Source organism: Podarcis muralis, chromosome 1 (assembly GCF_964188315.1).
Source record: "Podarcis muralis chromosome 1, rPodMur119.hap1.1, whole genome shotgun sequence".
NCBI classification, from domain to species: Eukaryota; Metazoa; Chordata; class Lepidosauria; order Squamata; family Lacertidae; genus Podarcis; species Podarcis muralis.
This window is the reverse complement of record NC_135655.1, coordinates 20,723,303-20,748,921: the sequence shown is the minus strand read 5'-3', so window position 1 is coordinate 20,748,921 and position 25,619 is coordinate 20,723,303. Positions and strand designations below refer to the sequence as shown.

General features: G+C 48.8%; 1 protein-coding gene across 1 annotated transcript in view; it reads right to left on the bottom strand.

The window, feature by feature from the left end:
- Positions 1–25,619, bottom strand: part of CLMN (calmin) — an 81,477-nt gene that overhangs the window by 11,830 nt on the left and 44,028 nt on the right. The window contains exons 2-10 of the mRNA XM_028716811.2: positions 24,659–24,720; positions 23,577–23,672; positions 21,375–21,458; positions 16,293–16,385; positions 6,978–7,168; positions 4,956–5,149; positions 4,660–4,742; positions 2,680–3,948; positions 374–561 (exon numbers count right to left, since the gene is read on the bottom strand). Of these exons, the coding sequence (XP_028572644.2) occupies positions 374–561; positions 2,680–3,948; positions 4,660–4,742; positions 4,956–5,149; positions 6,978–7,168; positions 16,293–16,385; positions 21,375–21,458; positions 23,577–23,672; positions 24,659–24,720 (2,260 nt within the window). The remainder of the gene's footprint in view (positions 1–373; positions 562–2,679; positions 3,949–4,659; positions 4,743–4,955; positions 5,150–6,977; positions 7,169–16,292; positions 16,386–21,374; positions 21,459–23,576; positions 23,673–24,658; positions 24,721–25,619) is intronic.

The following is a 25,619-nucleotide window of genomic DNA, read 5'->3' as shown; positions in this document are numbered from 1 at the left end:
GGGCAGGTGGGTGGGGAAAGCGACTTGCTCATTCTGCTTGGAGATCAGTCATCGTTAAGAACCAAAGCAGGTTTGTGCTAAATTCTTCCACTGAAGCCAATGGGGCTTAAACACAATTCGGCACTTATGGGAGCTGATTACCCAGCAGGTCCCAGAAGTGCTTAGATTTTGGCTGCACCTCGCCCTTCCCAAATGCATCCGGCTGCCTGGACTTTTCCTCCCCTGCCTGTGCTATGGCTGTCCAGGACTGCAGCCAAGAAGGCCAGCAAAATATGAGACGTGGCAGGCAAATAAGCTTTGCCTGGAAACCAGACAAGAAAAAGTGGCAAGACGGGTTTTGTGTTTAGGAACCAAAGAAGCAAACGGAAAGCACCTCGAAAGCCCCTGATGGTCTGTGGATTCTTCCTCTAGCTTATCTAGTAGCCGGGTGGAGCCAGCTTTCGGACTTGGGTTGTTTTCTCCTTGAAAAATTGACTTGTTCTTCCTTTTCTCTTTCTTTTTGCTCCTTTCTTCTGGCAGTTTTCTTTCTTCAGCCGCAGTATCAAACTGGTTTACCACTATCTGTTAAAAATAAAAATGATGATAGTTCAGGTTTTTAAAAGCAAGAGTTTGTACAAGTTTATCAAGATCCGCCTATTTAATATTTGAAGCTCCTTTTTTCTTCTTTATATTGGCAAACTACATCCACTTGCTTGTTTAGCTAGCAGGCTAACTAGACACACACATGCTTAGACAGAGGGATTTCTATTTTGCCCGCTACCCAGCAAAATAGAGGTTCCCAAAGTGGCAGGAAGCTGGCAAACAACATCAAAATAAAATAGATACAGAGGTGGGTAGCTGGGTGGAGGGAAGGATTTCTGCCCTGTCTCCCCACCACTACAAAATAAAGGTGGCTAACAAGCAACAATCAAACGAAAAGTCACTGAAAATACAAAAGGCAGCGATCTTAACACTGAGATACCCTAGACCAACTAGAAGAACTCTGTACAACAATCAACTTAAAATCTCATTGGAAAAAGAAATCCTCAGGTGGCAATGGAAAAATTGTGAAGTACAAAGCCATTTATTCTTTTGGGGCAGATAATTTCACATACTGGGTTCCACAACTCATTTGGCGCCAGATGTTGCTGTACTCCAACTCCCAATATTGCTACGCATTGGCTAGGCTGGCTGAGGCTGCTGGGAATTGGAGTCTGACAGCATCTGAGGGCTGCCATGTTGACGACCTCTGTCTCAGAGGGTGTTTTAGTGCGCCAGAATGCAAGTAGGGCTCTACCGATACCAAAACAACAAGTTGAACAAAGTGGGGTTATGTGTGGACAGAACATGTTGTCCATCCTTAAGCTGATCTTCTCATTTTGACAACTGTTTCCTAAACAAGTAAATGTATACAGCGTCACTGCCAAATGATGCCTGGGGCACTTTCAAGAAAAGCAAAGGAGAAATGAAACCAACCAAGTATCCAGGTTCAGGGCTGCTTCACACATCATGGTTTGCATCGAGGCTAATTTAGTTGAACTTTGGCCTCCTTGAAATCAACAGGGCAAATTAATTCTGACTGATGTTCCACTGATGTCAAAGGGAATGAAGTGCAACTAAGTTAGTCTGGATCCAACCTTATGTTTGGTGTTTAGGTATAGGTGTTTAGGTTTAGGTATATGCAGCTATAGTGCAATTGTGACAGATAGGTGTTTGAAACCAAGGGCACCGTAGAGGCAAACTCACAAGAAAAGGCAGGATTGGCTACAGCTCCCTGTTGAGAGTACACTTGCATGGTAAATCTGGGATTGTGTTATTTGTGAAATGACCCTTGGGATTTACTAACACCCAACAAAACGCAAACACATCTATGAACACAGCTGCAGGATCAGTACGTACAGTGGGAGACTTGCCACTTGAAGATCTCACTTCCCCAAACAGAGCTAACCTCTTAGGACAATACATCAAGCCAAACAGAAGCGAGTCCAGATTAAACTATCATTTTAGGCTGATATTACACCTTATTTTAATGGCTACTAAATCGGGTCATAGGGTTGTATCCAACTAAGTCCTAACCAGAGTAGAGTCATTGAAATCAATGGACCTAAGTTAGTCACGACCACTGATTTTAATGGGTCTACTTTGAGTAGGATTTAGTTGGACACAACCCATAGTATACCACATGAAAATACTGCATTGCTCCAGAGGCTCACAATCTAAACTGAAGTACCATCCTGCAGTACCATTTACTACTCCTGCCAAGAAGTCACATTGGTAGAAGACAAGTGCCCTGACTCTCATGGGAGTAGCAACCGCCCAATATGATTAGTGTGTGTTTGACCAGTCAATGGGCCTGATCCCAGATATTTAAATATAAGCATTTAAGTCAGGGGTGGGGAGCCTGGGCCTCTCCAGATGTTGCCAGACTACAACTCCCATCAGCTGCAACCAATGGCAATAATTGGGGCTGATGGGAGTTGGAGTCCCAACAGCACCTGGAAGGTCACAGGTTCTCCATCTCTGCATTTAAAGACTACTTCCAGGTGCAACACCAGGGGGATAGACCCAAGCAGTTGCTAGTCACCAGAGCCCTCAGAAAAAGAACTATGGTGTAAGCTTCTCTATAATAATTTAGATGGCATCCAGTGCAAGGGAAGAATTTGGCACAAGCAAACAAGTAAGTGCAAAAACCAACCGTACCACAGGGACATCTGAGTGAGCAGAATCCACGCTGTTTGCTTTGAGTATCACATTCTTCCCTTCTGCAGCAGCCTTGTTCAGGGAAGCCTTGGTGTGACCACGAGCATCTTTTTTCTGCTTCTCCGGGCTTTTATCATCCGAGGCTGTTGGTGCTGCATTACTCGTGTGTAGGCCTGCCTTTGAAATATCCTTCTCAGCGTTTTGTTCAAGCAACTCTTTCTCCGCCAAACAGTTTACTAAAAGCTCGGCACAGATCTTGTTGTTTTCCGAGAGGGTAGGGTCTGCGCCGGGTGTAGCAAAAGCATCCAAGACGTCCGATATGGGAACGTCATAATGGGGGTAATAGAAGAGGTCATGGGGGATTATGGAGATTTTGGAAGGGTTTGGCATCATTTCACCCACCGAGCTGCCTTCATTAGTAATATCTAGGCTCTTGGGAGTGTTTCTAACTGGAGAAAAACGTTCCAATGGGTAACACTCTTCTGAATTATCGTTGAAATCAGGTCCACCAGTTTCCTGGTGAGTAGCATGTCCTTCCTTTACGGAAGAAGACTGCATTGCATGGTCATATTTTTCTGGGAGCTTAGATATTTCCTTGTTCAACAATTCTAATATATATTTCTTTGTGCTATCTTGCTCAGCAGCAGCTGGAATTGGATGTTCAAGTTCCGTTGTCAGATGTTCCGGTACATTTTCAGGTAGAGGGGATGAGCAAGGCTTTGCATCAGATGATTCTTTTGTTTCAGTGGCTGGCTTGTTCTTGCTGAATTCTTCAGAATCGACTCCCGAAGAGTCAGCAGGTTCAACAGAATGTTTGTGATACGGAGGTGAACTTGGCGGAAGAAGGTCATCGCTCTGGGTTGGTGAATCGGACATACTCAGCTGATCCCCTTCAGACCCGTTTACATTATTGGCAAGAATGTCGGCAGCAGAATTAGACCGATAATCAACAGGCTCTGTTATTGGCAGTGAGCTCGGCCTCTGAGGTTCTTCTGTGGAAGTCTCTGAATGATCTGATAGTTGCTGCTGCAGATTGTCATTAATCTCCTCATTTGCCATATGAAAACTTGGGTTCTCTGGATTAAGGGGCGAACCAGGAATATAGATTTTTGGAGGTGAAGACTGGCTTCTGTCCAGGTGACCGGTATAGGTGTGCTTCCCATTCTCATTCAAAATCAAAACCTTCCCTTGATTTTCTTCCCCTGGTGTCCCTTTGACGTGGAAAGGAGATTCAGCTGCAAAGTCCTTGTCCGGATCTGAAAAATCTTCCTATACAACATTAAATAAATCATCATCATCACCATCATCATCATTTGATAAATAATATTTCTTTTTGCAAGGTAGTTGTCGGAACAATTAAGCCACGCTTCCACCAGCCCACTAAAGACTTGCTATCATCATAGGAAACAGTAAGACATCTCTGCCTGAGTTGCTGCGTGCTTCCCAACCGTAAGGAGGCAAACCAAGAGCAGTGACTCACATGCAGACATGCAATGGCTGGTCTCCTCTGAGGGCAGAGGGTGTTTCTGCTGTGTCTCTGCAATAGTCAAAAGTGACCAAGCCACCTTATGCAGAGATGCATTGGGCGGCCTACCGTGAGTTATGGGAGTGTTTAGTTGATGAACATCTAATGATATACCTGCAGCCCTCTCAACTTCCAGGTTTCTCAGGTGCAGTTCAGGAACTGCTCATGCAGAGTCAAGATCCCAACAGTGTCTCTTTGATTCTTGCCATTTCCAATCTAGGGGGTGGGGAGACAAGAGGAAAGCCACCCACACTTGCTGCCCACTGTCCATATTGTTGGGAATTGGGTTGACCTAGTGAAGTAAATACAACTGAACTGAAGTAAAGGAGGCCAGGTGAGGGAAACAATCACCCAACTTCCTCCTAACTGTGGAGGAGGTGCTTATCGCTGAGAGTGACCTAACTACATTTGCAGGAAAGAAACATTCAAAAAGCGAAGTGAAGGAACATACGTACCCCTTCCAGCTCTGGGAAATGTTCCAAAAACTGTGCCACATAGGTCACAATGGACTGATCGTCGGGCGACTCAACCATGATGTCTGGGGAGACACACATATTGTCTCGTGATGAATCTAAATTTATTTCCTTTTAGTTATTGATTTCATAAAAAAATTATATGACACTGGAGTGTAGAAAAAAAAATCAGAGTGGTTTACAAAGAAAGATAAAACAATGTAACGATCACAAGGCCCCACTGATCAGCCTGTAAATCCCAAAAGCCTGCAGAAGATATTTAGGTATGAACAAGTTACCTTCTGGCTCCAGAAGCCTTGGAATACCTAGGTGGTTATGTGCTGTAGTGAATGCATCCTCTAAATTCTCCCGGGGTGATTTCTCCAAAGCTTGCTTCATATCTACCAAGCTCGAATCTATGGCTTTGATTACCGCCAAGAAAGCCAGGCCACTTCGCCAACTGCTGGTAAAGTCCTGAACGGCAACCCCATACCTGGAGGCGAGAGTACCAAGGAGAGAGGTGGTATGAAAATCCATACAGGGAGATGGGCATGTTCAGGACTCTCATAACACAGAAATTTATTCCAGTGCAAAGGCTTCCTAGCTTTAGGGAAATGCATCATACTCTAAGCATTCACAAGAGGGAGTTTTTGTACACCAGGTGCCTTTTCCTCCATCACGGGGTGAGAGAGATCCAGCTGCTTAGCCCTGCTGCCCACCCTCAGAGGACCACAGTGGGAGCTTTTGCCTGGCAAATGGTAACTGTCAGCAAAGGAATGTAGGAAACCAACCAAAGCAGTCCATTGGTCCATCTAGCTCCATATAGTCTACACCAGGAGTAGGGAACCTCCAGCCAAATTTGGCCTGGCATGCGTCCCAGTTTGGCCGTGAGGTTGTCCCTGCCACCCACCCAAAACCACACTCACGTGCCCCACACGTGAGGTCACCTATACATGTGGAGTAGATAAAAGACGCATCTGGAGCAGGTGAGCTGAACCACAGAATTGATCCCTGTAGAAAGCAGGGCTGAAGTCACCTTGCATCAACAGGCGGGCAGCTGGATCGGCTTTCACAAGCAAGTTCCCTGCGGGGAGCTTGATCATGCAGCCAAGCCCTGTACTTAGTACTGACGAAGCCCCATGCACATCATTTTCCAAGCATCCAACAACCCGTTTACCACTGGGCATTTGGGAAGCGCAGCACGAGAAACTTTGACAGGTGGGCAGGACAGCGCACCTGTCGGTCACCTGATGCCACTGATGATTTCACAGGTGGGTTGTCCCACTCACCTGTCAAAGTTGTCCCACAGTGGTGGGGATAGGGAGGGATCTGACCCACCAGGCCGAAAAGGTTCCCTACCCCTGGTCTATTGAGATCTATTGATATTGATGCTGCATTTTATGTTGTGTTTTATGCTGTTTTATGCTATTTTTTGATGGGACGTGGGTGACGCTGTGGGTTAAACCACAGAGCCTAGGACTTGCCGATCAGAAGGTCGGCGGTTTGCATCCTTGCGACGGGGTGAGCTCCCGTCGTTCGGTCCCAGCTCCTGCCCACCTAGCAGTTTGAAAGCACGTCAAAGTGCAAGTAGATAAATAGGTACCGCTCCGGCGGGAAGGTAAACGGCGTTTCCGTGCGCTGCTCTGGTTCGCCAGAAGCAGCTTAGTCCTGCTGGCCATATGACCCAGAAGCTGTACGCCGGCTCCCTTGGCCAATAAAGTGAGATGAGCGCTGCAACCCCACAGTCGGTCATGACTGGACCTAATGGTCAGGGGTCCCTTTACCTATGCTTTTTTAAAGTCATATTTTAATCAATGTTTTATATTTCCTGTTAGCCACCCTGAGCCCGGTTTTTAAACCGGGAAGGGCGAGGTATAAATAAAACTTTATTATTATTATTATTAGCATTATTAGCATTATTGTCATCATCATTATTATCATCATTATTATTACATTAGCTGGGAGATGGCCTTGTGCCTCATGTCAGCTAATGAAAGGGCCAGCCATGAGCACATCTTTACACTTGGGATCACCCCAAGGCAACGTATGCTGCAAAGAAGAGTCGGAATAGGGTCTTATTACTGACACAAAACACAGAACTGTGAAACAGGAAGGACAGGGAAAACCCAGCTGCATAGCCCAAGATCTTCCTTGGCTGATACAGGCAAAATTACAGAGCCTGTTCTATTGCTTGCCCTGAAATCCACTTTGAATGCATTCAATCCATTTCATCACACAGATAACTAATGGAAATCTTCCATCTGATTGGCAGTGGGATTTGCGGCGACTTTTAAGGGGGGGAGGGAGAAAAGTTGGCTTACTTTCTTGTTTTCCTTTGGACCCAGTTCAAAAGGGTCTTGATTGCTTTTCGCTGATCCTTCACCGAGACAGACATGCTTCTCTCGACATTAGGCGTGTTGGGATGAGAGGTGTCTGAATCAGGGCCACTGGGTCCCGACGACAGGCTGGAAGACGAGGAGTTCCTATTGAGGTTGCCTGTGAGTTCTTTAATCTGTTGCGGGGGGGTGGGGGGAAGGCAGCAGCCAGGGTCAGAAAAACAGAGCAGAGAATCCATCATTCTGTCATGCTGCCTTGAGGACAAGCAACCCTATTCATTTCTTCAGGCAAGCAGCCGCTTCCAAACTTCACAAACAGCCCTGTCACGCCAGCTAGCCCCGCGCGAAAGGCAGCGTTGACTTGGGGCCCGGTTTCATGCTATCTGAAAGAGCACTCGCCCCTCGGCGAGACACACGGCAAGACTCAAGCCAGCAGCCTCGGCCGCTGCATTCCAGACACAGGGAGTAAAAATGCATAGCAACTTCTAAATCAGGGATGTGGCTGGACTTTAGCTCCCGTCAGCTTTGCCCATTGGCCATGCTGGCTGGGGGGGAGGTGGAAGTCCCACAGTATCAGGAGTGCCACAGGTCCCCACCCCCCAATTCCTGCTCTAAAGGCAAGGATCCTGCAATGGAATGAATATGGCCCACATGTCTTAAGGTCGTATTTCATGTCAATGTCCTGCTTGCACGATTCCCCTAAGCTCCTCTGGGTTGGTTACTGCAGTTAACAGGAGTGCTAAGATGGGCCTGGGATTTGATCCTGCAGGGCTCTTCTTATGTTCTGGTATAGCAACAAGAACCACAAGAAGAAAGGTCACATCCGTACCATGCGTTTTAAGCACTCTTAGGCTATTTCAACAGTCAGGGGTTCCCTCAGAGAGTCCTGGGAACCGCAGTTTGCTAAAGCTGCAGAGAGTTGCCAGGAGACCGCTCACACAGCTAACGTTCACCAAAGCAACTGCTTTGAAAGGTGCTTGGAAGTCCTGACTTTGGGACTTCAAAGCACCTTGCTCACGGCATCACTATGATGTCATGGGTGCAGCCTTGCCCACCAGACAAATGCAGTCCATGAGGCTGACCCTGATAAGGATCTCGCCCCTGGAGCCAAAAATGTTCCTTGCTCCTTGTATAGACAAAATGGATTTTCCCATAAACTATGGAAGACACAGAATGCTAGAATGCAGAGGAGCAATTCTCTCAGTGGAGAGAGATCAAATGGTGAGAAGAAAACTACAACAGAGTTTTCGGGAACATATAGGCAGCTGGGGGATGGGGCAGACTGGGGTAAATATAGTGCTGGAGAGAAGAGTGAATCCTTGCTTCTCAGTCATTTGATCTTGTGGTGCCAGAAGACCCCCATCAGCAAAACCAGTATTAGGAATTCCTTTGCATGAGATAACAGAAAAAATCCAGAATCATTTTGGTTGAATGCAGACGTCACATCCTGATCTCTTAAGGGCAGTTAAAGAGTTCAGTCATAGACATGCCTTATGCTGTCTTAATAGCTCAGTTGGTAAAGCTTAATCTCACAGTTGTGTGTTCAAGCCCCACATCAGGCAAAAGATTCCTGCATTTCAGGGGGTTGGACTAGATGATCCTAGTGGTTCCTTCCAACTCTACAATTCTATTCTTTAATAATAATATTATTTTATTATTTATACCCCGCTCATCTGGCTGGGCTTCCCCAGCCACTCTGGGCAGCTTCCAACAAAACACTAAAATACAGGTTATGTATGAGCACATAGGGCAGGAGTGGAGACCCTGTGGCCCTCCAGAGGTGGTTGGACTCCTCAGCCAGCATGGCTAGTGGTCAAGGATGATGGGAGATACGAGTCCAGCAACATCTAGAGCTTCTCCAATTTAAGGGGCAGAGTTGGGGGTAGGAAAGCTGTCCTGCTGGGTTTGCTGACTTGGGAGGATCTGCTTTCCTGTTTTTGAAAACTTGGCTCACCTTTAAAGAAACAGAGTCTGGGTCAATCTAGAGGCGGCTACAATGACACAGCTGGCATTAAGCATGATTGTCCTTTGTTTAGTAAATAGTAGCTGCCAGGGGGTCAGTTGAATTTGGATTGGGACCCTGGTGGCAGCAAAGGGTAAATTCCCTTCTCTCCACCTATCACCAGCTGCAGTCCTAATCTGGACACACACATACACACACAATAGCCCATGAGTGTGGTTGCTATTTAACTGAACAAAGAACAATCACACAAGCTACCAGCTGTGCGATTATCATCATGTCTACTTTGGCCCTTTGTTAAGCAATGTCGGAAATTTTTGGACGGGAATTGTGTGGCTAAGAGGGTGACATAAGAGATGCTCATGATGCCAATTGGATTTGGCCTTCTTGTGGGGGAAGGGGGAATAAAAGATTTGAAGTGTTCAAACTGGATTTTGTTTAGTTGACTGACTACATCCGCTAGGATGTTTGGGGATGAGGAATTCCAGGTGCCTAAGCAAATATATCAATATCACCACCACCACTACCACCACCACCGCCATGTTTTCATCAGTTCCATTTGGGAGGATACTGGAATCCAGAATGTAAGAAGTGCCCTGCTGGATCAGACCAGAGGCCCATCCTGTCTTCTAAGTGGCCAACCAGATGCCTGTGGGAAGTCCACAAACACGACATGAGCACAACAGCACTCTCTCCACTTGCGATTCCTCTTCTTCTGACCCAAATCTGAAATTTGGATTCTTCACCTGAAACTCTCTAGGAGCTTTCAGGTTCCCTAGAAGGGGATAGTAGGCTTTACACAGAGGAGAGGGCATTGCTAGGCCCTCAAAAGACTTGAGGCACAGGGCCATGATGCAAATGTGAATAACAATGACATACGTTAATTTGTAAGTAGAGGTGCAAAGTTAGACAGACTTTCAGAGGGAAGGAGAAGGTTGGCCATCAAAGTAACCCTGAGCAGTGGAATGCCAAGATTTTCTAGGCCAAGTACTGTATGTGGATTGTGCCCTCTACCTTGCCTGATATGAAAACTGAAACAAGTGTCTCTGGGCAAATGAGGTCGGCAGATGAATAGGGCTTCACTAGTACTGTGCTTTTATACTGTACCTGTTTGCACCAACAATGCCCCTGTATGGAGATGTCATAGTTTTTCAAGGAAGCTCAGGACCATGTCAATGCTTTTCAAAGAATCATAGACTCTTATGAGTTGGAAGGGACCCCAGGGGTCATCTAGCTCAACCCTCTGCTATGCAGGAATCTCAGCTAAAGCATCCATGACAGATGGATATCCAACCTCTGTTTAAAAACCTCCAATGTGTCTATTTTAAATGGTTTGGGCACTCGTTGTTTGATCTCTGGCCTTTTAAGCAGGAAAAAACTATTCCAGGAGTTTTCAGAAATCAATTTCACACTTTAAAAGCTTTAAAAATACTAGGAGGAACTTGGCACACTTTGATGGGCTCTCCCATAGCCCATCAAGGTCTAGTTTAGGAATTACAGTAACCAGTCTCCTGAAATGGCCCATAGATGTCAGTGTCCTTCCTTAAATTCTGAAGGCTCTCAAAAGGTGATATCCAGATCCCAAGGCACAAGAAACAAGGTGCTTGCTTGTGGCCATTCTATAGAGCATGATAATCCAACAGTCCACACCTTCCCTGAGTAACAGGGAAGTGGTTCAACTTAATGGTGTAACGTTGGAAAATGTCGACCACTTTTCCTACCCGAGCAGTTATCTTTCCACAAGGGCCAACTTTGATGCCAAAATCCAGCATCGCCTGAGTTCTGCAAGCTCAACTTTCTCCTGATTGAAGCAACAAGTGTTTGAGGACCAGGAAGTTCACAGAGAAACCAAAATGCTCATTTACAAAGCCATTGTACCACCAACTTTACTGTATGTTTGCAAACCATGGACCACTTATAAACCCTATCTCCAACTCCTCGAAAGATTCTATCAACAATGTCTCTGGAAAAAATTACACATCTCTTGGGAAGACAGGCGAACAAATGTCAGTGTACTAGAAGAAGCAAAGATCACCAGTGTTGAAGCAATGATTCTTCAACATCAACTTCGTTGGACTGGTCATGTTGTTTAGATACCTGATTACCATCTTCTAAAACAACTACTCTATTCCCAACTCAAGAATTGAAAGTGAAATACTGCTGAACAACAAAAGAGGTTTAAAGATGTTCTCAGGGCAAATCTCTTAAAATGTAGCATAAGCACTTATAACTGGGAAACACTGGCCTGCAAGCGCTCCAGTTGGAGAACAGCCTTTACCATAGCAGCCATGGACTTTGAAGAAGCACAAACTCAGGGTGAAAAAGAGAAACAAGCGAAGAGGAAGGCACGCTTGGCAAACCCTCACCGTGATCAACTCCCACTTGGAAACCTATGTCCCCACTGTGGAAAGACATGTGGATCCAGAATTGGCCACCACTTACAGACTCACGGTTAAGACTGTTTTCATGGAAGACAATCTTACTCGGCTACGAGTGCTCGCCAAAGAAGCAGCAGCAATACAGTAAAAGAACAAGAAATGGGATGATTTTGTGAAAGGGTATAGGATTGCATCCAGTGATGATTTTGAAAGCCCTATTTCACTGCACAAATTACCGTATTTTTCGCACGATTGGACGCACCGGACCATAGGACGCACCTAGTTTTTTGGGGGGGAAATAAAGGAAAAAATTTTTCCCTTTATTTCCCCCACAAAAGCAGGTCAGGGAAACCGAACCAGGTCGAGGAACAGCGGGATAGTGGCGCTGCGCCTCCCTGCTGTCCCCCGAGCTTGTGGGGCTGGCTGATGTCTGCCTAGCGCGCAGGGCGCTCTGCTTCAGGGCGCCCCTCGCGCCGGGCGGCAGGCTGCTATCCGCAGCGTGGGGAGCCTTGCGGGGAACTCCTGCAAGGCTCTCCAGGCAGCGGATGTGTTCCCGAAGCGCCGGGCGCTCTGCTTTCAGGGCGCCCGACGCTCCGGGAAGCAGGCTGCTATCCGCAGCTTGGGGAGCCTTGCGGGGAACTGCTGCAGGGCTCTCCACGCTGCGGGTGTATGCCTGGCGCGAGGGGCGCTCTGCTTCAGGGCGCCCGTCGCGCCGGGCGGCAGGCTGCTATCCGCAGTGTGGGGAGCCTTGCGGGGAACTCCTGCAAGGCTCTCCACGCAGCGGATGTGTTCCCGAAGCGCCGGGCGCTCTGCTTTCAGGGCACCCGACGCTCCGGGAAGCAGGCTGCTATCCGCAGCTTGGGGAGCCTTGCGGGGAACTGCTGCAGGGCTCCCCAAGCTGCGGGTGTATGCCTGGCGCGAGGGGCGCTCTGCTTCAGGGCGCCCCTCGCGCCGGGCGGCAGGCTGCTATCCGCAGCGTGGGGAGCCTTGCGGGGAACTCCTGCAAGGCTCTCCAGGCAGCGGATGTGTTCCCGAAGCGCCGGGCGCTCTGCTTTCAGGGCGCCCGACGCTCCGGGAAGCAGGCTGCTATCCGCAGCTTGGGGAGCCTTGCGGGGAACTGCTGCAGGGCTCCCCAAGCTGCGGGTGTATGCCTGGCGTGAGGGGCGCTCTGCTTCAGGGCGCCCCTCGCGCCGGGCGGCAGGCTGCTATCCGCAGCTTGGGGAGCCTTGCGGGGAACTGCTGCAGGGCTCCCCAAGCTGCGGGTGTATGCCTGGCGCGAGGGGCGCTCTGCTTCAGGGCGCCCCTCGCGCCGGGCGGCAGGCTGCTATCCGCAGCGTGGGGAGCCTTGCGGGGAACTCCTGCAAGGCTCTCCAGGCAGCGGATGTGTTCCCGAAGCGCCGGGCGCTCTGCTTTCAGGGCGCCCGACGCTCCGGGAAGCAGGCTGCTATCCGCAGCTTGGGGAGCCTTGCGGGGAACTGCTGCAGGGCTCCCCAAGCTGCGGGTGTATGCCTGGCGCGAGGGGCGCTCTGCTTCAGGGCGCCCCTCGCGCCGGGCGGCAGGCTGCTATCCGCAGCTTGGGGAGCCTTGCGGGGAACTGCTGCAGGGCTCCCCAAGCTGCGGGTGTATGCCTGGCGCGAGGGGCGCTCTGCTTCAGGGCGCCCCTCGCGCCGGGCGGCAGGCTGCTATCCGCAGCGTGGGGAGCCTTGTGGGGAACTCCTGCAAGGGTCCCCACACTGCGGATGTGTTCCCGAAGCGCCGGGAGCTCTGCTTTCAGGGCGCCCGACGCTCCGGGAAGCAGGCTGCTATCCGCAGCCTAGACACGGCTAGCAGAGCGCTAATCCCGAAGCTTGGGGCGTGCGGAGCTCAGCGCGCCCCAAGCTTCTGGGCGCCGGCAAGGTCTCCGCTAGCCGTCTAGCGGAGACCTTGCCGGCACCCAGAAGCTTGGGGCGCGCTGAGCTCCGCACGCCCCAAGCTTCGGGATTAGCGCAGTGGTCCGCTAGCCCTGGGAGAGCCGCGCGACGTCGCGGGGCTCTCCCAGGGCTAGCGGAGACCTTGCCGGCACCCAGAAGCTTGGGGCGCGCTGAGCTCCGCACGCCCCAAGCTTTGGGATTAGCGCAGTGGTCCGCTAGCCCTGGGAGAGCCGCGCGACGTCGCGGGGCTCTCCCAGGGCTAGCGGAGACCTTGCCGGCACCCAGAAGCTTGGGGCGCGCTGAGCTCCGCACGCCCCAAGCTTCGGGATTAATGCAGCGCTCCGCTAGCCGTGGGAGAGCTGGGTTTCCCACTGCTAGCGGATAGCTTCCTGAAGCCTGGAGAGCGAGAGGGGTCGGTGCGCACCGACCCCTCTCGCTCTCCAGGCTTCAGCGAAAGCCTGCATTCGCTCCATAGGACGCACACACATTTTCCCTTGCTTTTTAGGTGGGAAAAAGTGCGTCCTATGGTGCGAAAAATACGGTAGACTGCCCAGTTTTTTCAGATTATCCTTGCGTACTACCCTCAGGAACAGCGTTAGAGGAGGACAGTGAGAATCAAGTGGCTTGGGAAAAATGGGGTGCCACGCCTGGCACAACTGGGGCGTTTTCTACTAAAGAGCCACCTACAACCCAATCTACAAACGTCTCCTGAAGATAATAACAAGGAATTCAGCATGGTGCTAAAAGCCAGAGATCAGGGTTACCTCCTAATAAATTTTTGTAATATTATTATACAACGACAAATGTCATTATAGCCTAATAATCAGCCTCCTTTGAGGATTAAAATGATTTAATCCTGAAATCAGGGTTGTTATCATTATTAGGGTGACATATTCACACGGGATTTCATTTTTCGCAACTTCCCCACAAAGCAGTCAAAAAGACAGCTGTCTGCTATGAATCACTCCATGCATTTCCCTTTTCGTTTTTTGTTATTTGCTTCTGGAATTGAATCACATTATTAGTCAGGTGCTCCTTGAATTTGACAGCTAGCATGTAAGTGACTTTGAAAAATCCCAGCATTGTTCATAATCTACAGGGGTTCTGGCTTTAACCAATTTTACTGTCTGCCCCCCGCTCACTCCCTACACTAATCAGTAGTAAGAGAAAATATCAACATGTTTGGATATGAGCCTAGAGCACAATCCTAACCTCCCAAGTAGTAGTGCTGGGGAGGGTGGCTAGAATTCAGTGAAGTAGCCCTCTGCCTAGGGACGCGGAAACCACAGAGCCTAGGACTTGCCGATCAGAAGGTTGGCGGTTCGAATCCCCGCAATGGGGTGAGCTCCGTTGCTCGGTCCCAGCTCCTGCCAACCTAGCAGTTCGAAGGCACGTCAAAGTGCAAGTAGATAAATAGGTACCGCTCCGGCAGGAAGGTATATGGCATTTCCGTGTGCTGCTCTGGTTCACCAGAAGCAGCTTAGTCATGCTGGCCACATGACCCGGCTGTACGCTGGCTCCCTCAGCCAATAAAGCAAGATGAGCGCCGCAACCCCAGAGTCGGTCACGACTGGACCTAATGGTCAGGGATCCCTTTACCTTTTACTAGCCCTCTGCCTGGCTCTGCCAACAGGGGGCAGCATCACAGCAGAGTAGGGCTAGGCAATATATCGATTTATTGTCCCAAATCGATTTGAAGTCCACATTGTCGTATCGGATTCATAACTATTGACCTGACAATATATCGCCAATCGTGTGTGTGTGTGTGTGTGTGTGTGTGAGAGAGAGAGAGAGAGAGAGAGAGAGAGAGATGCAAAAATCACAATGTGGTGAAAACTATGAAGCCAGCCAGTGCTTCTATTGATCCCGGTAGTGCCTGTTAACTCTGCTGACAAAGCTCTCCCCTGCCTGAGGCAGGGGGCAGCGAATCACAAGATCAGGTGCTGGCAGAAATCATGGTGAGGGGAAAACCGTGCCCCTAGATAGCTCCATCCTTATTTCAGACATCGTGATATATCAGTATATCGCAATGTTTAGCTGGTGATATATCACAATGCTGAAAACCTGATTATCACCCAACCCTACTGCAAAGGATCTTGCAGAGGGCGGGCAAGATATGGTAGCCAACAAGGGGATCCTGAAATGAGACATGTCAGGCTTAGGGTGAGAGCAGAACTGTGCTGGCTATGGATCTATTGGATCCTAAGCTAAGCGCTTCCTGGAGAGGAGCCTAATTTGGGTGTAAAGCTGGTGTAGAGGGGGGAAAGTGTGTGTGTGTGTGTGTGTGTGTGTGTGTGTGTGTGTGTAATGGCTGCAGACTCAATGAAGGACCCTCCATATTGCACCTCCCTCAAAATTTGCCCAGGGAAGGAGAGGTGGGTGTGGGTGGGTAGGTAGAGGGGTAATACACTAGCCCATTGTCTGCTCTTATCCATGATTGAAGAGATTGAACTAGGTTACATCTGCACCAGACTTTTGAGAATGGTCAAGTTCACTGGCTGCATTCAATTCTTGGCATTTCAAGGCTCCCAGATCGTTGAAATCCGTATCAGATTCCATCTTAGTACATGAAAGTAGTGCAAGTAATGCATATTAAAGGGCTTTAAAGCCTCGTTTCAGGACTCAGGTCTTAAGACCCATGTTGCTAAAAATGCACAAAGCAGCATTCAAGTGTTTTCAGCACAAAAATAGAAAACAAGATCTTCTGATCTGGGTTCTGGCCAGCAGCCACGTGCACACAAGGCAGGCTGGACTCAAGTAGTTTGAGGCAGAAATCCATTTGCAAGGGCAATGAAGTGGACTGAGGGGTTTGCAAGGTGGGGGGAGGAAACTGTAGTGATGCCCAGGTGTCTCATCTATTTTGGTTTATCCAGGTTTCTTCATACATTTACGGAGTCTTTAATGCAAGAAAAATGAAGACCCGGCACAAAACGAGGTACATGGGAGAAACAAATCTGTTTCATTCCTAGCCTTTAGACATAACAAATCTGTATTCTGATGAAAGGTTTAATGGAAAAGCCAACATGTAACAACATTACCATTTGCTCCTTACCTGAAAAAACAGGATTATGTTCCATATCAGGCCCAGGACCATGGAAGAGTTTCCATCTGCTATTTCAGCTGCATCAATGCTAACCAGCTTCACCTACAGAAAAGGGGGTTGCAGATTTTAAAAGACGTTTAAAAACAGGTAGACAAATGCACTCAAGTGCAGTTTTAATTACAGAATGCACATGTGTCACATCTAAAGGCCAGGGAACAGGGAGTTGCATTTTGCACTTATACTGGGTTAGGTTTTGGCTTGCAATGTATAAAGCTGGATTGCTTGCTTCTATGTATATCTAATTCATGCAATATGGTTGCAAGATAGCGGCTCACTGAAGGGAGGACTGCTTTCTTTATGGGGGGAGAGGGAGAGAGAGAGGGGGGGGGGAGGAAGGAAGGAAGGAAGGAAGGAAGGAAGGAAGGAAGGAAGGAAGGAAGGAAGAGTGAAGCCACATGGCTGCTATGCACTCATGTAACTAGTTTGACCCTCAGTTGCATTATTCTTAATGCCCTTGTGATGAAGTATTTACTTGATTATATTATGCATATTTGCAGCTACATAATCTGCTGTCATTGTTCTGCTGAAGTCAGATTTATCAGGTCCATCTTGGCAGACAGCCTGCTGACGTGCAGCATGTGTGATTCGGGGAGGGGCAGGCATGGGTAGGCAAACTAAGGCCCAGGGGCCAGATCCAGTCCAATCACCTTCTTAATCCAGCCCGCGGACGGTCCGGGAATCAGCGCGTTTTTACATGAGTAGAATGTGTGCTTAAAATGCATCTCTGGGTTATTTGTGGGGCATAGGAATTCATTCATTTCCCCAAAAAATATATATATTCTGGCCCCCCACAAGGTCTGAGGGACAGTGGACCGCCCCCCTGCTGGAAATGTTTGCTGACCCCTGCTCTAAGGTGCCATCTGAGCTTTTGGGGTGATAGGAAAGCGGAACAGAATGCCACTCTAATACTAACTGGGCAGAGAAACACCTCTCCACTATCTTGGGAGGCTCAGCTATCACTACAGATGCCTTCTCCATTTTTAAATGCTTGTTGAGCACGATCTGGGGAAGGGCCGTAGATCTGTGGCAGAACATCTGCTTTGCATTCAGAAGGTCGCAGGTTCAATCCCTGGCATCTTCAGGTAGGGCTGGAAGAGAACCCTGCCTGTAACCCTTGAAGCACTGCTGTCGGTCAGTGCAGACAATATTGAGCTAGATGGACCAGTGGTCTCTGTATAAAGGCAGCTTCCTACATTCCTATCAAGTTACCAAGGATTCTGGGTTTGAAGCCATGGCAGGACCCAGAGTTCCCACAGAGAGGTTTAATCCATATGACAAGGACCAGCTTATGTTTCTCCTTCAAACGACACACTCTCTTCTCTTGCTCATTCATTGCAAGCAGGATGGCAGAGCAGAAAAGAGAGAAATCCCCAGCATTAAACCCTTGCGTTGCAATACAGGGCCTCAGACCTTTCTGAAACTCCGACAGTAAGAATATTGAGCCTCTCCCCACCTGTCACAATTCCTCTCAAGTTCTGCATTAACTAAACACCATGGCTGTCCCTTCCCACCTCTTTCATGGTGGTTTAATATTTAAACTGCTGGCTCTCCATTGCCAAGGGAATGGTAACAACATTTCCCTGCCCTGCCCTGACTTTTCAAATTTGGTTAAACTGGCTTGAGATCAAGAGGGAAACCTTTTAACCCGTGGCTCAACTGCAACAATGGTTCAGTCCCGGTAAGATGTCACCAACGTCATATCATTCCTCAGAGGGAAGGCCACAAAGGCAGCGCATGGGCTGGAGCAGGATTAAGCAACATGGCGCCTTCACATGTTCCGGCCTACAAATCTCGCCAGTTGCAGTCAACATGGCCAATGGTGAGAGATGACGAGAGTCAGCAACCTGGGGAGGGCACCATGTTTGATGCGCGTGGATAAATTTTAGGCTGGAGGGGTTTTGGGGGGGGTGTTGTTTGCGTGTCCAGGCACAGCCCCACCCACTTCCGGGAGCCAGACCTCAGACCAAGGAAAACACATGACAACATATTTTGGGTTTAAAATGGCCACAACTTTATTGAATTTCAAATGTAGGAAACCTTGGCTTAGGCATTGGGCGTATATCCCTCTCAGCTCCCAGCTGGGGGTCTGAGGCAAGACAGGGTCAATCGGGAATATGGGGGACACTGCAAAACGTGCGTTTACACAGCTGGCCCCCTCCCTGCACTGCTGAGGGAAGCTCTATGGCCCACTGCTGAGCGCTTGTGGTCAGAGACTCCCCTCAGGACCCCTCTAAGAGGGAACCCTGATATCGCCGCCGCAGAAAGGGGTGAGTCACCACAACATCCCTTCCTCTATTGTTGGACTAAAGGATTCTGCCCAAGGCCTTGAAATTGCCACCTCGCCGCCAAGACCATGAAATTGCCACCTCGCCGCCAAGACTACCTACAGCTGAAAGCCATACCTCATGTCCTCATTCCTCAAGGCCCTGCTTCACATCCCACAACCAGTGTTCATTTCCCAATGGTGCACGTCGTCAGCTCTAAACAATTCCAGCTTGTACATTTTAATGTCCGGATGTTTAATCACTCGGCCCCCAATACACAGAGTCACATTGAAAATAGCCCTGTTCATTTTAACTTGTGCGCTGGGCCGCAAACCTCGCCCACCGCCAGACCCGGTGAGCGGTTATTTAAGCACATCTCTATCCCACTGTAGCACTTACAGTTTGCAAAGTACTAAGTAAAGGTAAAGGGGCCCCTGACCATTAGGTCCAGTTGTGACCGACTCTGGGATTGCGGAGCTCATCTCGCTTTATTGGCCGAGGGAGCTGGCGTACAGCTTCCAGGTCATGTGGCCAGCATGACTAAGCTGCTTCTGTCGAACCAGAGCAGCGCACGGAAATGCCATTTACCTTTCTGTCTTACTTGCACTTTGACGTGCTTTCGAACTGCTAGGTTGGCAGGAGCAGGGACCGAGCAACGGGAGCTCACCCCGTTGCGGGGATTCGAACCGCCAACCTTCTGATCGGCAAGTCCTAGGCTCTGTGGTTTAACCCACAGCGCCACCCGCGTCCCTTTTTTTGCAAAGTATATAACCACCCATATCTTTGTTTGGTTCTTGCTGCAACATCCACAAGAGGTGGATCACTCTTATCCCCCCCCCCAACTTCCCAGCCCCATTCCCATGGTGTTTCTGTTTCTTTCCTTCTGCTGCACTGTCTTTTATCTCTTAAACCTTAACAAGAATACCATAACCTCTAATCCCTTCTGTTGCTCATAGTTCAAATCGTGCTCATGTGTTCATCATATAATAATATTTCTTTAAATTAATCTGAAAGGGTTAGACCTTCATTGTTAGAACAAGCCTGACTTTTCTTATCTACTGCCCAAGGTGGGTCCTGTGTTGGAATTTAAAATAGCCTATAAATGGGAAGCTGGTTAGATTTTGCCAGTGCTGGACTTCTCTTGAGTCACACAGCTGTTGCAAGTCCTTGGATTCGAGACCTGGTGGCCCTGGTTTCACCACCATACGTGAATAACTCTTCTACATCCTTTCCAACTAAGCATGACTTACAAGAATGAGATTGTGAAGACCCTTGGAAGGGGCTGGACACAAGAGACCAAATCAGTCCATCTGGCCTCTGAAAAGTTCAGTGTGTGCCTAAAGGAGTGTTTCACCTTACATAAGCTTTTAAAGCAAGGCAAGGCACCTTACTATGACATACCAAGGACCCTGGCAACAGGGCTAGCATGAGCGTGTGAAGTGTGATGTCAGCAGCACATGCAGAATCCAGTGATAAGGGAGCAAAGCAACAACAGCCTAACAGAGACGCTGCTGTGAGGCTGGGTGGTGATTTATAGGGCCACAGCTAAGCGACAGAGCATCTGTTTTGTGGCTCCAATCCCCGACACATTCTGCTTGTCAGTGTAGACCAGGGACAGCCAACGTGTCTTCCAGAGCTTGTTGAATCACAACTCCCATCCTCTCTGACCATCTGGCTGGGGATGATGGGAGCTGTAGTCCAAAAACATACGGAAAGCACTACGTTGGCTATCACAACGCTGAGCTAGCTGGGCCAACTGCCAGACTTGGTATACACAGTGGTGGTGTTTAACTGCTCGAGGTGAAACAGGAAGAGCCACCATGTCACTCCTGCCACCACCAGCAGCACTGATTTCAGATGGGATCATGCTGATTTCAGGCGAGATCTCGCCCAATTTGGCACAGATGGCAGAGGTGCTTATTTGCTGATGCGGTTCTCATGGCTGCCAATTCCTGACTTGCTTTACATTGCTGCCCATTGCCCAGCCTTGAGAGGGAACTGTATCCATCTCCTCACCTTCACATAAGACTCCAAAGTGGATGTGAGTCATGCTTAGGGGAAAGGCCACAGCTCAGTGGTAGGGTACATGCTTTCATGCAGAAGGTTGTAGGTTCAATCCTTGGCTTCTCCAGTTGGTGCTGGGAGATAACCCAATCCCGGGCAGCCTCTGACAATGCTGAGTGAGATGGACCAATCTTCTGATTTAGTATAAGGCCGCTTTCTACATCCCTCCTTCTGCACTTGATGCAAAGGCAGCCTGCATAGCATCACTAGAGTGGGGTGGCATCCCCCCCACATAGTTACACAATGTTCAACCCCAGACCTTGCAGAATTCTAGAGTAACAGTTTCCATCTTTCTTTGCACAAAGCTCAAATGATCTCTTGCTATAAATTGGGCAGAGAAATATAGAACTTGTGATGCTGAAAGCATTTTTTTTTTGGGGGGGGGGGAGGGAAAGTCAGATGACTCAAATCACCAACCTTCAGAGCAACTTGAGCCCAGCTGCTTAAAGGTTGCCGAACACAGGCATTTCTTTTATTTTCTTTTAATATTGGCCTCTTGATCCTTTAATCCAGTTGAACATTACGACATTAAAATAATAATTTGCGTTGAGAGGAACCCCTCCTTCTGCATACTGTATGCAGCCTTTCAGACACAACTTTAAACAAAACATAATTCCTTCAGCTTACACATTCCTCATTTTGGAGAGAGAGATATTGTACTGGGAGAAGTGAAAAACAATTCAACAGCTTTCGAATTACTTACATTGCTGTCCTCCAAAAACTTAAGGGCTTTTGCGATATTGTTCAGTCGAAAAATACGATGGGTTGACGGCTTGTATTCATGAAGCTAAAAAAAGGAGGAAAGTAAGCCAGTTAGTGCCTTTTAAAATGTTATTATTGAAGGGGGAAAGGCTGTGGCATCTGCTTTGCATGCAGAAGGTCCCAGTTTCAAACCCACTGCCTGAAACCCTGGAAAGACATTCAGGGGCGCCGACTTATAAAAAATATTGGGGGGGCCCATGCTGGTCAAGGAAGGCTCCCCTCCTCCAAAGCAGACCCGATCCAGGCGGCTCCATAAAGCTCCTGGAGAGAGGCGGGGTGGGGGGGGGGCGCGGAGAGACAATGCCAAAACTCAGGGGGCTCCTTGAGCCAATTGCCAGAGATGAGCCCCGCAGGGGGAGGCAGGGTCCTCTATAGCCCACCCCAGCTGCCCTTCTTGTATCTACAGCCAGTTTGGCAGGGGGCGGTGGAAGGGTCTGGAAGGAGCGGGGACCACCGCGGAGCACACATACCGGGAGCTGGAGAGGCGAGGCCCAGCCGAGAAGGGGCCAGCCCGGAAGGCGCAGCTTCACAGCCGAAGCTGTCCTCGGCTTGGGGAGCCGGAGAAGCTGTCGGGTCAGGGCCCTGGCACAGCCCTAGCCGCTCCCGCGACGCCTCTTTGCTCCCGGGATCGGGGCCGCCAGCTCAGCGCTGGAGCCGAGGGAGCCCCCAGGCAGGCCTGCGAGCAAAGGCAGAGCCGCCGGGCGGTGGCCGCTTCTGCAAGGCGACCGGAGAAGCGGGGAACCCCTCCCCTCCCCGCGTCCCCCCCCACTCGCTCCCCCCTCTGAAACTTTGTTAACACTTCCACGCTGAGCCTCTGACAATAGGGGCGGGCCGAGGGCACGACACGGCTGGGCCCTCTGGACTCGCGCCCCCCCCCAATTTCTTAAATTATTGGGGGGCAGAGCCCCCCCAAACGAATTTTTGAGGGGGCTCAGGCCCCCTCAGGCCCCATGGAGTCGGCGCCTATGAAGACATTGCCAGACAGCGCAGACTCTACTGAGCTAATTCTGAGCACATCTACCAGGAAGTAAACACCAGTAAGACAAGCTGGAACGTTTGCAGAGGAGAGTGACTGAGGTGATCAAGGGTCTGGAAACCAAGCCTTATGAGGAACGCTTGCGGAGGTTGGGTATGTTGAGCCTGGAAACCTGGGAGGATATATGATAGCCATCTTGTCACATGGAAGATGGAGCAAGCTTGTTTTCTCCTGCTCTGGAGGGTAGGACTCGAACCAATGGCTTCAAGTTACAAGAAAGGAGATTCTGACTCAACTTCAGGAAGAACCTTCTGACAGCAACAGCTGTTCAACAGTGGAACAGGCTCCCTCAGAAGATGATGGCGACTTTCCTTCCTTGGAGGTTTTTAAGCAGAGGGTGTCTGGCCACCTGTCATGAATGCTTCAGTCGAGATTCTTGCATTGCAGGGGGTTGGACTAGATGACCCTCAGGGTCCCTTCCATCTCTGCAATTCTATGATTCTATGACTGCAGTTATAACTGCCAACACTGGCTGCGTCCATGTACTTTCTATGAACCACATGCAACTAGGATATACAGACTGGCTGCAGCTGCCCACCTCAAGATATATTTCTGATGTGGTCCTTGGGTGTTGAAAAGGCTCAATTTTATCACAAATGCTGGGAAAGCAGTAACTGTGAGTGTTTAGCTCTGCCTGGACCTCAGACTGGAGGTATCTTCAGAGGATGAGCAGAGGAACTTGACTCACCCACCACCTGCAAACCTCACACTGTCATTGGCCATGAAGAGCCATTGGATCCAAACCTCATTCCTTCCACAGGACTGGCGTCCCCCTGCACCAACTGCCTGGGCTAGGTCAGTGACCCACCATTTCTGCCCTAGCCCCATAGGAGCAGGACAGCCCAGCTGGAGCAACCACCAAAGAGGCCAGCTAGCTGAACACAAGGCCACACAGATGGAAGGGGAAGCCACAGGGGACACTTGTCCAGATCAGGGCCTGGCTGAGAGCCAGAAAGGGGTGGAGCCACCAGTTCCTACGTAAAGCGTCCGATCTGAGCCACTTCATGGCTGAAGAAACAGCTCTCTTACAAAATCCAGCCCTCCTGACCTGGTAAAAACAGGCAACATCATGTCAGACAGAGGCTGTTAATGAAGGTTTACACCTACCAGATTTTGCCCAGAGAGAACTTCCAGCAGAGCCATCAAAATTTTTCCATCTTTAACATCAACCAACAAATCTTTCACTTCCAGAGGGGGGCTGCACTGTGAAGAAAGAAAGGGGTACAGGATTGAGAAAGGTGACCTTTGGCTCTGTCACAGGGCAAACTAAACAGTAAACCACACAGTTCAAAATTGGGAGTCAACTCGTTATTTGCAAAAACTGTCTTCATAGACTTAGCGGAGTGTCAGACCTAAAGAGCACAGAAGCTCATTCCCTGTAGATCTTACTCCATGAAATCAGTTGCCAAGACTGAAGGTCCCCGCCTCCCCATGGTTGTCTATGTCTCCACCTCTTCAGGACAAGCAATCAGAGACTATGCTTGCATGCCTGTTTTTGCTCCTCCCGTTTCATGCTTCTTCTAGTTCTGGGCATCATGGGGAAAGTGGAGACACCCATGACTCTTCACCAGCATGATTCATCTCTGCCACTTCACCTCTCTCCTTCCACTAGCCTGATGAGGCTTCTGATTCTGAACTTCTCTCTGCCACAAACTCTCCCTGTTCACTAAGCCCTGTCACCTCTTCAGCTTCCAACACCTCCTCCTCCCAGTCTTCTCCCTCTGACCACTCATCATCATTCCACCACCAATCCCCTGGCTCTGAGTCTTCTTCCTTTGGGGGTTTCCCAGCTGGTTCCTCCCACCACTTCTCTGTGTCCAAAGAGTCCATGATAGGCACTCAGTTGGAAAGGACCTCAATGGTCATCCAGACCACCTGCAAACGTATCATCAGATAATAAATGTTTAAGGAATAATATAAACCCCTATCCTCTCTCATCCACTTTTCAATAACTGCATTTTTAAAAAATGATTGTTGGTTTGTTATTGCTGTTGTTATTTATACAACCTTCATCCTAAGGTCCCAGGGCAGGTTACAACAATTAAAACATTATATTCAAAACAGTTTTAAACAACTCAAAATCACAGAGATAAGGTGGGTCCCAAAAATACACATCCAAAATGCCAAAAGCCAAGATAGAAAGGTGTGTCTATAATATCTGAATGGGCTAATTTGTTCAGCAGGCTTACCTTTTCCAAATGTAGATTTATCCAACGGGTAAACGTCCTTTTCTGCACATTTTCCCTTTCCACTAGAAAGGAAAGATATAAAGAAACTCAGGTTTATTAAAAAGGGAAAGTGCCTATTTAACAAAGTGAATCTGCTTAGGAGAAGCAAGGTTTGGCTTCCTGTGCAACTGTGGACTTATATGTCATGCAATAACATTAAGGACACTTGCCGAAAGAACACCAGAGGATGCTCCCAGCATCATTGAGCCACATTTGATTCACATGTCTCTCGCTGCTTGCCCCTTTTCTATTGCAGGACTCCCAATACGAACCATTTCAATCTGCATGGCTCACAGAGGCTCCATAAATGTAATACCATTTCCAAAAACCCAATTAAACATGTTCTTTTTGCACCTATCCTTGTGAAAAGCAGCAGTCAAAAAGGAAGAAAGAAAAATCTGTCCAACTCTTAAGATGTCTGCTCACATACATATGGTTTACTGAATCTGTGTTGGCTTTTTCTGGGCATCCAGAGAGCAGTAACAGAATTATAAATCTCATAATTACATACAACACATGGCTAGGCCTGTTCACCAATCCACGGCACTATGCCAGAAAGAAGTCATGTTTGCTAGAACTCAGTAATATAAACAGTAAAAAGAGAGAGAGAGAGAACAGTCTGGTTTCAGTTTTAACCTTCCAAGAGTTCCAGGCTCAATAAAGACAACAGGAACTCAAGAGGAGAAATGTTCACCAGGCAGCTGACTTCGAAACTAGGCTTAACTCTTACTCTCAACTCAAGTCTGAAGCAGCACACCGAGACCAGTCGTTGCTCGTTCTCCCTGTGCACTCGGGACTCCAGAACCCCTTCAGCATTTGTGTGTAAAGACGTGACAATGGCTCATTGGCATTCTAGAGCCCCGACACACCCAGGTCATGTTCCCATGGTATGCCTCTGCAAGATGATGCAAACTGAGTCAGC